This window comes from Uloborus diversus, chromosome 4, assembly GCF_026930045.1.
Source record: "Uloborus diversus isolate 005 chromosome 4, Udiv.v.3.1, whole genome shotgun sequence".
NCBI lineage: Eukaryota > Metazoa > Arthropoda > Arachnida > Araneae > Uloboridae > Uloborus > Uloborus diversus.
The window spans coordinates 38,267,953-38,285,247 of NC_072734.1; the positions used below are offsets into that span (position 1 = coordinate 38,267,953).

Consider the following 17,295-nt stretch of genomic DNA (forward strand, 5'->3'; position numbering starts at 1 on the left):
ATCAAAAATCTAGTTTAAAAAAAAAAGAATGTAATCCTTAATGTACCATATAGTGAAGTATTAGGCTCAACACACGGAATACACTAATAGCAAATGCAAACAAGGCATATATTATTACAAAAGTATTAAATTTATATTAAGGTTTTCTTCAATTTGTCAAAAGTCGGAGACTAAATTGCCGACTGGACCTGTTTTCAAAAGTTGAGAATACTATTGCTTACCTTTAAACCAATGAAAGAATGAAAGCTATATCCCATTGGTCTAGTCTATTCCAGTCATCATCTTTTTATTAATTTTTTTTTCTAAAATTCAGCTTTTTTACAAACTACAGTAGCACATCGATTAACCAAGGTTTCTGTTAACCGAAGCAATAATGAAGTCTTTTTTTTTTTTTGTGAATAGGTAAGCCCTGGGAAAGACAAGGTGTTTTATTTCTCTTTAAAAAAATGTAAATTTGATAAATTGATGAGTTTTTTATTTGAAAATAAACATATTTTCTGGAAATTGTTAGTTTTTTTACGCATCTCTCAACATCTATATTGGCATTGTAAAAACTTCAACTGATTTTTTAAAACTTACTACAATTAATTTTCCTATTTTAGTTTTTTAAATGTAAAACATTACTTTTCATACGTTTATTTTCATCTTTTCAAAACACTTGATTGTAATTTTAATAATTTTATCTTAAAAATTTGCTATCCTGACAAGTTTTTTGTACAAAGTTTCTATTAATCGAGATTTACGTCATCCGAGGCACTAGCGCTCCCAATTAGCTCGGATAGTTGAGGTTCTACTGGACATGACAAAAGTGAAAAATTCTTTGTACCAAAATATATTGTGATGATACATTATGTAGTTTATGTTTTAGCTCTGAGTCTTGAAATAGCTGTTTGAGAGAGAAGAGGATTCATAAACAGCAACTACGTTGATCCTCAAAAGATTGTCAAAAATTCCAAAGGGCGAAAAAAAACCCCATTAAATAAGTATCTAATTTATCTTAAGTGTATGCTGCATCTTTAAAGTATAAGTAAGTGCTTGCATTTAATATTTTATAAAATTATACTTTGTTCTCTGATTAAATATTCCTACAGAAAAAAAACATTAAATCAGTTAAAGTTTGTCTTTGGCTAAGACTTTTGTAATATGGCTAATACTTTCAAAATTTGTTTAATTTAGTGGCTAATAATTCGAAATTCTTAGCGCAGCTCCTGCATAAAATTGTGACAAGGAGAGGTAGTGGGTAGTTAGAAGTGTTTATGTTAATGAAACATTACATGAGACATATGACAAAGAGGGGAGGGGGTAATGGTGAGGTGTGACAATTTGCAACTGAAAGATAGGGGGCCAGAAATGTTGAAAGAAAGTGTGACATCATTTATGAACAACTCTTTATGGTATGCTTTCATTTCAGTAATAATTTGCAATGTATTTAGTCTCTCTTTTTTACCAATTTCAACTTCCTTATAGCTGTGTATGCCAAGTGGGAAAAGGTCCTCAAAGTCGTCACATAAGCCTGAAAAAAATCCTGTCATTTTGTTGTTACAAGATGCTGAAACTATTTCACGGGATATTTTGGAAGAGCTGATACTTAATTGCAAGTATGAAAAGAAAAATTTATGTGAAAATTATTTATCGAATGTTTTATGTTGTGTGTTTATTAAGTTGTGCAAAAACATTTGTTATAAGTTTGTGTTCTTAAAATTGACTTGGTGTCAAGATATAGAATGCTTTGAATGATTTTTTGAAACTATAGCATTTTTACAATAATGATCTTCATGCTTTTTGACTTTCTTATGAAAAATCTATACCCGAGAACTAGACTAGCGCAAGTCCAAAAATTGTGATTTTCGGTTTATTAGTGCATTGTATATAGAATTCTATTCAGGATCAAGCCATATGAACATAAAAAAATAAATATATAAAAATAAAAATAATAAAAATTTAAAAAAAAAAAAAAAAACTTTAATTATTTACCAGTGTTAAAAGAGCACAAGTCCCATTCTTTGTATTCATCATGCAAACGTTTTCCCTTTCTCATGTAAAGTAATGATTATTTGACTTACATTAATCTGACTCTGAGGTGCAAAAATATCTTAAGCATATTTACTGCAGTTTCTCATTGCATCCCATTTTTTGATACTTCAATTAGATATATATTTTAAAACAAAAGGATGTTCAAAATATTTTTTGCATCTTGAAATAATTGCTCTTCCGAGTTCCAAAATGGAAGTTTAAAATCTTTTAGTTTTTCATTAAAAATAAAAAAAGAATCTTTTATTGGAGTTATTGTGCAGCTTTGAAAAGTTGAGCTCCGACTCTGACAATGTTTACTTCTGTTTCGGAAAATAGAGAGGGGTAATTGGCGCTAAGTTGAGTTGAGAAACTTTCTTAGTAGTTTTTCAAAAATATTCCGACTAAAATCAGAGCCAATAACGCATCTTTTTTTCACTAAACTCCCCTAAAACAGGTAAACATAGCTCAACTAACCAGAGCTGCAATATACTTATTTGCACACTTATTTGTTTTTGGTTTTTATTGATGAATCATTTTTGTTTGTGTTCAATCTAATAAGTTTTTAGTGCGAAAACTGGCTATTGTTGTTTTTACTTTAACTAATAATTATGCAGTAAAAAGGAATTTCATTTTCTCTTTCATTCCAGGCATTTTATGGGTACTCTTCCAGTGATTTTACTTTTTGGGATGTCATCTGGCTTAGTGACATTGAATAGTATTTTAACTCAAAAAGCACTTTGTTGCCTGGGAGTAAAGACATTTGCTTCAATAAATCCAATGGATTACTTAACACAAATAATTGAAGAGGTAATTTTCATTTCATAAATCATTTCCCCCCTTCCTCTCCCCCTCTCACTATCAACGGTTTGTTAAATTTCCCTTAGTTGCTTTTGTAAAATGTGATATTAACAACATTATTATTATTATTGTTTTAAATGTTACTTTAAATACTATACAGTGATCTCTCGCTTATACGCGACCTCTGTTATACGCGTTTTTCTTACGGGCCTGGCCAGCGATATAGGGAAACAATGTTAACTCTGTTAACATAACCCTATATTTTAGGTTCTTGGAGCAATTTCATAAAAAGATAGGATGTATTTTAATTGTTTAAAACTCACCAGTAAATTCAAACTAGCCTGAAAAATTGATTCTCAGTTTTAAAAGGTATAATTACCCGGCGTGCGTAAAACCCTGAGCATATAGAGAAATCCCCAAGTGACTAAACACCCGACAAGTCAATCACGTGTTTACGCCCATCGGCGGACCCGGACATGAGGTCAGGCCTCATGAGTTGAGGATCTTTCTGCCTGTAGCAGTCAAGAATGTAAATTTAAGAAATAGCAACAGTTAAAGGCTTAATTGTGAGTTGCTTTCAGATGCAACAGATGTAAATTTTGATGACGTCACATCATTGCGTCTGGGTAACAGAGAAGGTTTAAATAGAAAGTCAATCAATCAATCGATCTCTTATGATTTGCTTCCGTTCTGCAGACGGTGTGTTTTGATTTGAGCATGTGTGCTCGAATCGATTGATTTATCCACGCAGGGGACGTGGAGGTTTTCAGATATGTAGTAACAAGATTCAATAGCCTGCTAACAGTGCAGGATGTTCTAAAACAGTGCCCTACAAGTAACGAAGGAGTTTTTTAAGGAATATAAATTTGAAGAGTTGATGTTTTTTTAAGTATTAGGCCTAACAGGGTCGGAAGGTTCGTCTGGCATATACTCGATTACGGAGCCGGTCGGACTGGATTGAATCCACTATATGGTGAAGTAGCCTCTGCTAGTGGAAGGTTCCTGTTTTGCTTGAAGCTGGGCAAATAATTTCCTGTGCTGCTGTTTCTGTGGCATGGGTGTGCCTGGAATTTATTGACCATAGATTCTGGTCTGCTGTCCACGAGTGGACGTTTTCAACTCGTCTGAACATCCGATAGATGGATGTTACCTTCGTTGCTATAAGTGCCAAGTTTAAAATATGGACTTCCAGTGGTATGATTATTTAAATAGTTTTCTGGACAGCTGCCATCATTGTGGCAGGGCGTAGGGTAAATTTTTAAAAATATTAGGAACGTTTTAGAACTGTTGATGGGTTTTTTTGTAATTGAATCTTGTGATATTTCTTTGATATTTGTTTGTCGGGGGGGGGGGGGGGGGGGGGGGGGGGGGGTATTATATTTGAATTGTTAATTGGGGATATGCTTTTTATAAATGTTTGATTGTTTTTGCCTATTTACATTTTACACATGTTTTTGAATAAAATGTTATTTAAATTGAAATTCAGTTTCCATTGCTTCATTTCTCCCGTACTTACCATTCCACATCCGTTGGTCTACCTTTAAAAGGCCAACAAGTGGTAGCAGAGCGTGGTTTGGTCTGTTTGGGAGAATTGATGAAGTTTTAAAAAAATGAAATTGTGTAAAATTTTAAGAATAGGAAAATTGCTGCTTGGTCAATTGAAATTTTATTGCTTTTAATTGAAGTTTAAATTGTTACCATTAAAGTTGCGACTCCTAATATGAAACTTGTAGTAAATTTAAAAACAAATTAATCCTCCATTGTTTTTGACCAAGGTAGCTGCATTTAAGTAAAAATCAAGTGTTTTCTTGAATATGAATTGATTTGCCGCCGGATTAATGGGAATTTTAAATAATTGTATGAAAATGTCTTTTAGTAATTTAGAATTTTAATTAATTAGATTTTGGCCGAGTGATTTTTAATAGCATATTATTGGGCTATTTTTCGGCAATGTGAAAATAAAATAAGTGTCTCAAAACATGAAATGCTCCCATTGGGGGAATGTTTTGTAGACAGGTGGAAGACGTAGATATAAATAGAATGTTGGCATGAAACCTGTTTGTCAATGAATATAAAAGGTGTGACTATTTTGCAATTGAGGTCTTCCAATTAGAAACTAAAAGATGTTTCTGGAAAATAAAATCTAATTAATGAATTGAAACTAAAATTTGTTTCTGTGGTCTAAATTAAGAATTATAGTGTTTCCAAAAGTATAAGTTAGGGAAACTTTAATTTTGAAACTAAGTGTTTCTGAGGGTTCGGATTTGGGTTTGTTTCTGTGTGAGACTTAAATTGTTACGGAACCCTAAATCATGAAAAGTTGAAAAAATTGTTTCATGAATTTTAAAAACAATATAAGAATTTTTTCAATTGATGCTTTGCCGTGTGTTTTAATAGCATATAAGGTTCAGCTATTGTTTCGGCTGTTACTATAAGTATAAGAATTAAATCAATTGGATGAGAGCCGAGGATTTTATTAGCATATAAGAGTTTTAGATATTTTTCCCGGTCGTAAAACATTTGTATTAGAAATTTGAAGTTTATGCCGTATTTTTAAATAGCATATAATTTTTCGCTATTTTTCGGCAGTAAAAACGAGTATGAGAATTTTCAATTAATTAGATTTGTGCCATGCATTATAATAGCATATTAGATTTAGCTATTTTTGGCTGTAAATATAAGAAATTGTTTCTCAAAACATGAAAAGCTCCCATAGGAGAATGTTTTGGAGATGAGGGGAATGACTTTGGATTAAGTTCCTGGCAGGCAGCCTTTGTATAAGAATTTTAAGTTTTTGGGCTTTCTTGTAATATTAGGTCTTCCTCAAATTGAAACTGTGTTGTTTCAGAAATCTAATTAATGAAGAGGAACTGAAAATGTTCCTGCAAATGTGAAAAATAAAATTTTTCTAAATTTAAGAATTATGAATGAAATTCAAAGTATGGAAAATTTTGAAACTGTGTTTCATGTGTAAACTAAAATTGTTTAGGAAACCAGTATAATGAAAATAAGAGAAACTAAAAATATTTCTGAAAGTTTAAATTTGGAAACTATGCTTTTGAAAATTCTAAAGTTAGAGAAATGCAAAACTAAAAGAGTTTGTTTTTTGAAAAATTTAAAGGTTAGAAACTAGAAGTGTTTTTTGAAAACATAAACGAACAATGTTTGAAACTAAAAGGGTTTCTGATAGTATAAAATGTTATCTGGTTTTCACGAAGATCTAAGATGGGGGAAATACTGAAATGAAATTGAGAGGGTAACCGGATTGGAATTTTAACCGGCCTCTGTTTGTAAAAATATAAAAATAAAATTTTAGAATGTGTTCTGTGAACTCCATGTGTGAAAACAAGTATTTTAAAAATGTAGAAACTCGTTCAATGTTTTCATGAAATTTTTCAAATGTGTTTATACAAATAGTTTGAATTGTGTTTAAGTGTGCTTTTACGAATTGTCTCCAAGAGGGGGGAACTTGTTAGCATAACCCTATATTTTAGGTTCTTGGAGCAATTTCGTAAAAAGATAGGGTGTATTTTAATTGTTTAAAACTCACCAATAAATTCAAACTAGTCTGAAAAATTGATTCCCAGTTTTAAAAGATATAATTACCCGGCGTACGTAAAACCCTGAGCGTATAGAGAAATCCCCAAGTGACTAAACACCCGACAAGTCAATCACGTGTTTACGCCCATCGGCGGACGTGACGTCAGGCCTCATGAGTTGAGGATCTTTCTGCCTGTAGCAGTCAAGAATGTAAATTTAAGAAATAGCAACAGTTAAAGGCTTAACTGAGTTGCTTTCAGATGCAACATATGTAAATTTTGATGACGTCACGTCATTGCGTCTGGGTAGCAGAGAAGGTTTAAATAGAAAGTCAATCAATCAATCGATCTCTTATGATTTGCTTCCGTTCTGCAGACGGTGTGTTTTGATTTGAGCATGTGTGCTCAAATAGATTGATTTATCCACGCAGAGGACATGGAGGTTTTCAGATATGTAGTAACAAGATTCAATAGCCTGCTAACAGTGCCCTACAAGTAACGAAGGAGTTTTTTAAGGAATATAAATTTGAAGAGTTGATGTTTTTTTAAGTATTAGGCCTAACAGGGTCGGAAGGTTCGTCTGGCATATACTCGATTATGGAGCCGGTCGGACTGGATTGAATCCACTATATGGTGAGGTAGCCTCTGCTAGTGGAAGGTTCCTGTTTTGCTTGAAGCTGGGCAAATAATTTCCTGTGCTGCTGTTTCTGTGGCATGGGTGTGCCTGGAATTTATTGACCATGGATTCTGGTCTGCTGTCCACGAGTGGACGTTTTCAACTCGTCTGAACATCCGATAGATGGATGTTACCTTCGTTGCTATGAGTGCCAAGTTTAAAATATGGACTTCCAGTGGTATGATTATTTAAATAGTTTTCTGGACAGCTGCCATCATTGTGGCAGGGCGTAGGGTAAATTTTTAAAAATATTAGGAACATTTTAGAACTGTTGATGGTTTTTTTTTTTGTAATTGAATCTTGTGATATTTCTCTGTGATATTTGTTTGTCCGGGGGGGGGGGGGGTATTATATTTGAATTGTTAATTGGGGATATGCTTTTTATAAATGTTTGATTGTTTTTGCCTATTTACATTTTACACATGTTTTTGAATAAAATGTTATTTAAATTGAAATTCAGTTTCCATTGCTTCATTTCTCCCGAACTTACCATTCCACATCCGTTGGTCTACCTTTAAAAGGCCAACAAACTCTTGTTCATTTATACGCGAAACCTAAAATGCACCTTTCACTTATGCGCAATCATTTTTTTTCAAATTTAAGTTAAATTGCATATTTGCGCTTTGCTTATCAGAAGATTTGTACCCTTCTTGTTCTGTCTCTTGGAATGTATCGCACGCCTGTATTCCATTGTTCGAATTCTTCCAAACATGCGTTCTTTTTTGCACAAGTGAGCAATTGAGGGTGGAATTAGTCTTGTGATTGACATTGAGAGTGGAGAACGGGTTACATACGAAAAGGTTGTCATCATTAAAAGTCGTGGTCAAGCGGTAAGCATTGACATTGCCTTTGGAAGATCTTTTCATCTTCGTAGACTATAAATTTGATCACGCATTTTTTTAGGTTTTGAGGAATTCGCTTACGTACTGTATAGTGTATAAAAATAAAAGAACGTACAACTTCATTTTTTTAAAAATTACAATGCATAAACCGAAATTATGTGCATATTGATTCATTAATATTAGTACTGTACTATTAGTATTACTATAAGTGATGTAAACTTATTGCATTTAAGCTTATTTTTGGATTTTTCACTTATGCGCGAATTTTACTTGAGCGCGAAAATTTCGTGGTCCCTTTGGGTCGTGTATAAGTGAGAAGTCACTGTATTTGTAAACAAAACAAAAAAAAAAAAAATCTGAAATTCTTTATTGCAACTTTTTAAAATGAAACAAATTAACTGTTAAAATCACTTATGCTTTATAAAAAGTTCCTTATTCAAACTTCAAATTTCAATAAATATGTACCCTGTTATCTTTAGGAATCTTTTTTCATCTGCATGTACTAACAAAGTTTGGTTTTATACATTGCCCATAAAGTTATTGGTTAAGTTTTCGTTTTTTGTCTTAGTGCATGAATCTGTAAATTTGAAATCACAGATTTTCTATTGTTGATTATGAAGTTCATTCATTACAGTTAAAACTTGTGTTTAATATGGCTCCATTGGTTTCATTCATACCACAAACCACACCTTGATTTTTTGCCAGGAAGAGTCCATGAAATTCCTTGAAAAGGCTTTGAATTTTAGCAAATAGTATATGCACCCTGTCCTACACTTCTACTTCAGATAGCAGCCATGCTTAAACATAAAAATGTTCTATCGCTTCACCTTCTGATAATCAAGCCAAGAACTGATCAGGACTAGTTCTAATTTTAGGCCAGTGGTTAGGAAGTGAAAAGAGGTTGAATACGAAAGTAATTGGTGGAAAGCTGAAAATTGTTTTAATCTATGCCGTATGGGTTTGGAATGACCATACTAAGTTTCCTCTTTCTACTAAGTGAGCTTTAGCCGTTACAGCCAAATTGGTGACAAAAACACATTTTTTTTTCCGTAATATAGCAATATCTCACAAATGACTCTTCCAATGGCCATACATATAAGTAGATTACTTGTTGATATTAAAATTCTGACCAAAATGAGTATCTACAATATATATCTTTATTAAATACTAAGTGCACAACTTAATTTCAGAGTTAGGCAAGTGCTTCAAAGCCAGAACGTACCTTCCCCACTCCCAACGGCCCTCCCCAAGACCCCCTGGAATAGAACGTCGTAACATTAAAACACATGGCGGTGCTTTCCTACCTGCGGAAGCAGCTACACTGGTAAGTATTCATCCAGTTGACATACTAGATGTTGCTGGAAACAATTTATTTCATTACAATGTAACAAAGAAATGAAAAAGGAAGCGCAAAAATACTGATAGGTTAATTTCAAATAGAACTATCCAGAGAAAATGACTGATTTTGAGTGACATAATTTGAATTAGAAAGTCTGTATTATATTCAAAGTAAAAAGTTTTCCAGTTTGCTTCTTGAAGTAAATCAATTTTTTACTTCAAACAATTTAAATATTTAATCTATAATAATAAATGTTTTGCTGTGAGACCTGGTATTATATGAGATGCAGTTTAGAAATCAACACAAAATATTACAAATTCAAAGTTTTAAAGAAATTCACATTAAAAACAATAGATTAGTACTTTTTAAAATATATTGTATTATTACAACAATAACTTAAAGTACAAATGGCAGTCATCTAAAAAGTTATTATTTTCCTATTAACAGAGTAAAATAGCAAATATTAAAAAAAAAAGCTAAAAATTAATATACGCAGCAATTTTAAGCAGTTTTCGAAACATAGCTAAAAAGCTTTAAAAATTCAGACACATAAACCATAAACTAAAGAATTTGCAAAAATTACTTTAGATATTTTATAATAGAGAAAGACATCAGGCATAAAAAGTTACGAACATTACATAATATACATGTGGACAATATGCTAAGCAAGGCTAAAACATTTGAAAACATGCGAAAGAATAGTGCGTAGGATGGTGATAGAAAACAACATAATTTTCTCGCTTAATTTGACATGATAGTATTTTATGGCAGCTTTCAACAAACTTTTTAATTCTACGTTCTTTGACTTCAATCAGGTCACCTTCTGTATATAATTTATCCCAAATCACACACAGTCAAACAGTCATGACAAGTCAGTCATGTTTTTCCCAAAAGTTCACGTACATAATCACTGATTGAGCTATTTAGTACCATTTCTCACAGCAAAACATTTAATATTATTAATTAAGTTTTCTTCAAATTGTGTAAATTAAAAAATTGATTTACTTCAAAAAAAGTGACCTGGAAAACTTTTTCCTTGAACTTAATACTGATTTTCTAATTCAGATTTGTCACTAAAAATCAGCCATTTTCTCTGAACAGTTCTACTTGAAATTAACCTATCAGTATTTTTGCGTTTCCTTTTAAGAACTAAAATGAGTTCTGTATGAAAATAGGATCCTTTTTCATTTCTTTGTTACAAATGAAACAAATTGTTTTCAGCAACATCTAGTATGTCAACTTGATGAATACTTACCTGTGTAGCTGTTGTACCTGTAGGTAGGAAAGCACCACCATGTGTTATGGTGTTATGGTGTTCTATTCCAGGGGATCTCCGGGAGGGCTGGTGGGAGTGGGAAAGGTACGTTCTGACTTTGAAGCACTTGATTAGTGATTTGAGCCTAACTTTGAAATTAAGTTGTGTGCTTAGTATTTAACGAAGATATATATTGTAGATACTCATTTTGTTCAAAATTTTAACCTCTACAAGTAATCTATATTTATGGCCATTGGAAGAGTTATTTGTGAGATATTGTTATATTAATGAAAAAACAGGTGTTTCTTGTCACTAATTTGGCCGTAACCGCTAAAGCTCACTTAGTAAAAGGGGAAAACTTAGTATGGTCATTCCAGACCCATATGGCACAGATTAAAGCAATTTCCAGCTTTCCACTAATTACTTCCGTATTTAACTCCCCAACCACTGGGCTATTTGGGTTCATCTCTATCATAACTTGTTTCAGTTCTTGCAGAACTTCTTGAGATATTTCAGCAGAATAATTTTGGCCAAAACCTAATTAGCACAACTTTTTATAACTGTCTATCTGTATACTACATTTTGATTAAATCCCTGAGTTACTTTTTAGGATGCAGCTCTTATCATGCATAACTATAGTCTGGGCAAGCCTAGCCTGGCAGCATTGTGAAGGCTATGCAAATCCTAATCACAGCATTACAACGCTGCCAGGTTAGGCTTGCCCGAACTGTAGTAGAGAAGCAATTGATTGTCATTTTCCCTTTAAACAGATCAGCATATAACTACCCCCCCCCCCCCCGCTCGTATCTTTGCATCACATTTTAGATGTAGAAAACATACTTTACATGAAAATGTGATCATTTAAAATACATATTTCTTATTTATCATTTCTATGAGTGCCCTGGACATGTGTCGTCAAAAGCAGATTTCTATCTTACTTTTTTCGTTATAAAGTGTAGTGGGAGCTTTGATAGTCTCTAGTGTTTTTGATAATTTTTCTTCCATTTACTTCAGAAGTTAATGTTCTAATTTACATATAATTTTATGTATTTTACTAGGTTATTATCAGTCCTAATCATCCTTTCAAATTTGGACCTAATGTGTTTAGATTGATACTTGATTCAGTCTTGTTCCATGATTTTTCTCTTGAAAATCTTACATATATGTTGAAAGTAAGTAAAATTGTTATTATTGAAAAAATATTTGTGTAATCATTTCGTTTTTTATAAGATACAGAGGAGACAGATTATTTATTCTTTTATTGTAAGAAAGATGTTGCATCATTTGAAAGAATAGTTACTAATGCTGCTAGTTTTAGTGATATGCATAAAAGTATTTCTCTTGGATAGATGCTTTTACATGCATCACTTTTCTGTATTCATTCTCAAATAAATATAACAAAACCATATGTTTTGTAAATGACATTGTTGTAATACATTGAAGTTATACAAAATGCTTAATTGCTTTGATTACAGATCTATTTGTATGAAGGAGTTTAACTCTCAATTTAGCTATAAAAGAGCTGTTTATAAATTCAGAGAAAACATAAAATTTTAAAGAAAAGTTCTTTTTTTTAAATCTTAAATTTATACTTAGTTATTACAAAGTAAACTTAGTTATACTTTGTTTTATACTTTACTTAAAAGTATAAAACAAAGTTAAATCCATGGGTGCTTGAGTGTTTAGTTACGACCAGCAGCTATCTTGCAAAATAGTAACTTTATCAAAATGATTGTCTGAAGTGTTCTTTATTTATTCATATTTGCTCCTTCGTTTTTTTATTTTTTTCTTTAAGGTTTATATTATAGGCATGATTTGATTCGCAATTATTAACTAATGAAAAATATGTTCTAAAGTAAAAATAAAATTTAATAGTATTTCATTGTATCAATGGAAATTAAAGAAACTTATATTTTGAACTCGGTTGATATGAAATGTTAATAATCCATGATTTGTTCGCATCTGCCGTTATTGGTAACAACCGTAAATGAGTAATACTGTGAAAAACGAAGGAATGCTTACCTATATTTAAAAATAATTACTACTAATACACACATTGTAATCTAACTATTAGTATATTCATAAAAAAAAATCCCTCATTTCTTATAAATGAATGTTTTTCGAAAATATTGAAAACGAAGATGATAATCGACAATCGCAGATCAGGTTGTAGTCCACAATGGAAGATGAAGTTTTTTTTCCAAGTAAATTGAAATGTCCACAGGTAAACAAATGTAGTTGCTTTATTTTCTAAGCAAAATATTTAATACTTTACACAATGGTACTTCTACTACCTAACAAAATGGGGTCATTCCATGTCAACTCAACACACCCATTTTACCTCACCCCTCAGATTTTAATAAAATTTGGCGCACACATAGTGGGCACTAAGAATAACAAAAATACAAAAATTCAAATTTTTATCTTGAATAGTTTTTTTTTGTACGGCCTTGTAAAGTTTTCAAAAAATCGTGAAAAAACTACAAACAAGCAATCTTTAAATTGCTCTAAAAGCTGTCAAAATTGAGTTAGAGAGGTGGGACCGGTGTTATTTTGTAGCTTTTTTAATGCCCTTTTAAGAGATATGCAACACGTCCTATGTAGTAGTAAAAAAAGTTTTTTTTGGTGCAAATCAAATTTTTGATTTTGATTTTTTTTCAAAAAGTACCACTTTTAAAATTTTCAAAAAAATTCTATAAATAGACAGTACTTTCATAAACTGCCGTGCAAATTTTTATGATGGGATGGTAATGGGATCTATGCCAAAAAAAAATTATTACTGACTCCTATTTTTCTTAAATACCAGATTTGGACCAAATAATAATTATTTTATTGTAGTAAAATATATTGTAGTAAATGCTTTCATGGCAGATATGAATGTATTGTACTTTAAATTCTTCTTATAAAAATATTAGTAAAAATTAAGGCAAATAAAATACCAAAATTTAAAATTATATCAATTTATGCTGTATGAAATACAAATACAATAAATATTTACAATAAAATTTTCATAAAAACAGTTTTGACCAAATAATAATAATTTTAATGTAGTGATATAAGATTTTATGAAAAATCACTTGAGTAGGGGAAACTGGGAGGTTTGACCCACTTTTTACTAAGGTTTTTTTTTTTTTTTTTTTTTTTTTTTAAACTTTGAATAAAAAAAATTCCTGATTGATACTTTTTTCGAAAGGAAACACATCCAAGCAATTTTTTACATTGCTGTTATTTATTTAAGTTAAAAATTATTTTCTTTATTAAAGATTTTTCAAGAGTGTTCAAACTGGGTCAAACCACCCCACTTGAGCGACGTTTGACACACTATAAGAGAGATTTGACATAAAACTATATATACCCTATATATAATATACATTAAATTGTTTATGAAATAAACACTCTGTGCTCATAATAAATTCATAAAACCTATATTTCTAGGCTATATATAAACTGTGGTTTTGGGGCAAAACTGCTAGTTCTGTATAACATAATGATGTTTTAGAAATCTACAATACAAGTTGAACATACTTTTGTTGTTTGGTGAATACATGAATAGTTATCATTAGTCAACAGCTTTACAATAATTAACAGATTTTATAAGCCTTTACATTTATGAGTGATATAGAAGGGTGAGAATTATTTTAACTTCATTGAAAATTTTCACAGAACTAAAAATATTAATTTTAAACAAATAAGAAATCACTACTAACTTAAAAAAGGTTAAAGAAGTGAAATTGTTGATTATAAATCAGATTTTATGTAAAGAAGGAGGTCCATGTTCAGAAGTTCACTGTTTAAATTTTGAAAAAGCCAATTGGGTTTGGTCTACATCATTTTCTAGAAGAGCGTAAGTTCTTCCTGTTGGAGTAACAGGGTCCACTCTTGTTAGTATGTTCACAGCAGAGACCCACATTACATCTGAATGCCTGGGGTAGGAAAAAGATTTGGTTGGTCCACTTGGATAAAGAAAAGCAATTTTAACTTCATCTTGTTCTTCGTTTTTTTCTAATACATAACCAAGTCACCAATTGTTGTCATACATGGCAGTAACGTAGCCTCTTATATCTTCAAATGTAAGTTTCTCAGGAGATTTCATTATCTCCTTTTCCCACACCTGAGTATTATTTGAAAAGTACTTCGCTAATAATTTTGAACCATTTTGACATTTTTTTTCTTGCCTCCATCTGGCAGAGTAACTGTTACACAATCTTTCATTCCTGGCATCGCTCGGCTAATTTCATCGTTTTCGTAAAAAGAATGCACAGTTTCGACTGTTTCTGTTGATAAACACTTCCCTGGCTTTGGATTAGGACCTTCCATAAACCCTTTTTCTTTCAAAATTTGTTTTGACTGTCGAACTAAGTAGTTTGGAGCATTAAACTCATGCATTATCTTCCTAACACTCCATTTCTCGGGTAAACATGTGAGAATCATAATTTTTTTTGATCTATTTGTACAATTCAAAAAGTTGGTTTTCAGATTTTGAAGAACCGATTGGTCAATTTCAGTATCATTATCTGATGAAGAATTTTCAGCAGCAACAAAGAGTTTACGTTTCATAGATGAGGAGATTTTTTTTACTTTAGTCGAAGCACACTGCTTGGAAGTTATTTTCTTCTTATCAATCGGGGACACACCTAATTCTTGAAGTGATGTATTTAGTGTCTGAACAATCACTGAACTTGTTGCAAAGTCTGGATCTTCGTCTGGAACATTCACCTCCAACTCAGGAGAATCTTCATTTTCAGAATTATTTTCACTAATGGGCACTATTTTTAACTTAGTTAGGTCTTTCCTACACTGATCACAAATCATGGAGCCATCAAGTATTTGTGGAAATGAGCCTGTCATCCAAGATATGACATTTCTCAGTTTTTTTCTGTCTCGAACACGATGATTTGTTTTCTTCAATGGATTACAACACTGAACTCTTACCACAGTACTGCATTTTTCACTAGTTTCCATATTTTCTAAAAAATTCTTAAAACTTGCCTTTTAACTACAAGTTTTAATCATAGATTAAATTCGCTAACACATGAGAAATACTGAAGTTCAAAGTAATAATTCTTTTATGTGAGGTATCACAACTATTTTACATTATGGAATGGATAACTTAAGACAGTAATAAAATTTAAAACACTACTTGTTAGCAAGGTCTCTAGTCATTGAATGAATGCTTGTGGAGAGTCTGGCCTGAGCAAGTTAGAAGAAATACCAGACTGCCACATGTGGGGGCATGTGGCAGACTGGTGTTTGTTTTAACTTGCACAGCAAGGTACCAACTTGCTAGATCTGCAGATACTGGATCAAGTGAATGGAAGGGAAAAGTTTTTTTAAAATAATACTTGCTTATCAAACTATTTAACCACAACAATATTAATTGTAAATTTATCAACTTTTCATACAGCATAAATTGATATAATTTTATTTAAATTTTGGAGTTTTATTTGCCTTAATTTTTACAAATATTTTTATAAGAAGAATTTAAAGTACAATGCATTCATATTTGTCATGAAAGCATTTACTACAAAATATTTTGCTACAATAAAATAATTATTATGTTAAAATCTGATATTTATGAAAAATAGGAGTCAGTAGTAATTTTTTTTTTTGACATAGTTCCCATTACTATCCCATCATAAAACTTTGCATGGCAGTTTATGAAAGTACTGTCTATTTATAGAATTTTTTTGAAAATTTTAAAAGTGGTACTTTTTGAAAAAAATCAAAATCAAAAATTTGATTTGCACCAAAAAAAACTTTTTTTACTACTACATAGGACATGTTGCATATCTCTTAAAAGAGCATTAAAAAAGCTACAAAATAACACCGGTCCCACCTCTCTAACTCAATTTTGACAGCTTTTAGAGCAATTTAAAAATTGCTTGTTTGTAGTTTTTTCACGATTTTTTGAAAACTTTACAAGGCCGTACACAAAAAACTATTCAAGATAAAAATTTGAAATTTTGTATTTTTGTTATTCTTAGTGCCCACTATATGTGTGCCAAATTTTATCAAAATCTGAGGGGGTGAGGTAAAATTTTAATTAAAAGTGTTGATTTGGCACGGAATGACCCAATGATGAATAATTTCTAAAAAAGAAAATTACAGTATTCAACCTCGAACATTTTTAGTAAAGAGGTCAGAGATATTGGTTCGTCTTAGCCGATACTTTCAATTTATAAGAGAAATTTTTAATTTAAATAGATAGCAAACAAAACTTAACAAACAAAATGTTCGTTTTAGCCATGATTTCATATTAAATGGGATCATATTAAGAGTTCAATTGTATATACATTTTGTTTTTCTGCAATATTTTCCTCTTCTAATATATTTGGTATAATTTGGTATATTTTCAACACATAACCATCATTTTCTAAAATTTTTATTTTAACTTTTATGTTTTGAATGTATGACATATATTCCACCAATATTCATATGTGGGTTTTATTGCTTATATTTAGTTTTCCATGCTTGAACATTACATGAATTGTAAAGGAAGTTTGCTTTGTTGTTATGAAAATGAGTTTTCAAATCAAGTGCAAAATCTAAGAACGAATGAACTTTCTTATCTTAAGATGCTGCCTTCATTTCAAAAGTAAGACTTTCATTGCCTTTCTGATTATGGTTTAAATAGCGTGTTTATTTGGCTAATAGCACTTCATCAAAAATATAAATGTAATTTTAATTTAGGTTTTTGAAAGAAAATCCAAAGCACCTTGCAGCTAGTGAAAATACATCTAGTTTGAAGGTTAGTAATATTTAATTTTGAACTAATAATTATCATCAATTGTGCACCACAGAAATTGCTACTATTATTGTCATCAATGTCATTT

General features: G+C 31.2%; 1 protein-coding gene across 1 annotated transcript in view; it reads left to right on the forward strand.

The window, feature by feature from the left end:
* LOC129220049 (origin recognition complex subunit 3-like) overlaps positions 1-17,295 on the forward strand; it is a 55,068-nt gene that overhangs the window by 15,515 nt on the left and 22,258 nt on the right. The window contains exons 6-10 of the mRNA XM_054854388.1: positions 1,468-1,598; positions 2,661-2,820; positions 11,521-11,634; positions 16,924-17,057; positions 17,153-17,210. Of these exons, the coding sequence (XP_054710363.1) occupies positions 1,468-1,598; positions 2,661-2,820; positions 11,521-11,634; positions 16,924-17,057; positions 17,153-17,210 (597 nt within the window). The remainder of the gene's footprint in view (positions 1-1,467; positions 1,599-2,660; positions 2,821-11,520; positions 11,635-16,923; positions 17,058-17,152; positions 17,211-17,295) is intronic.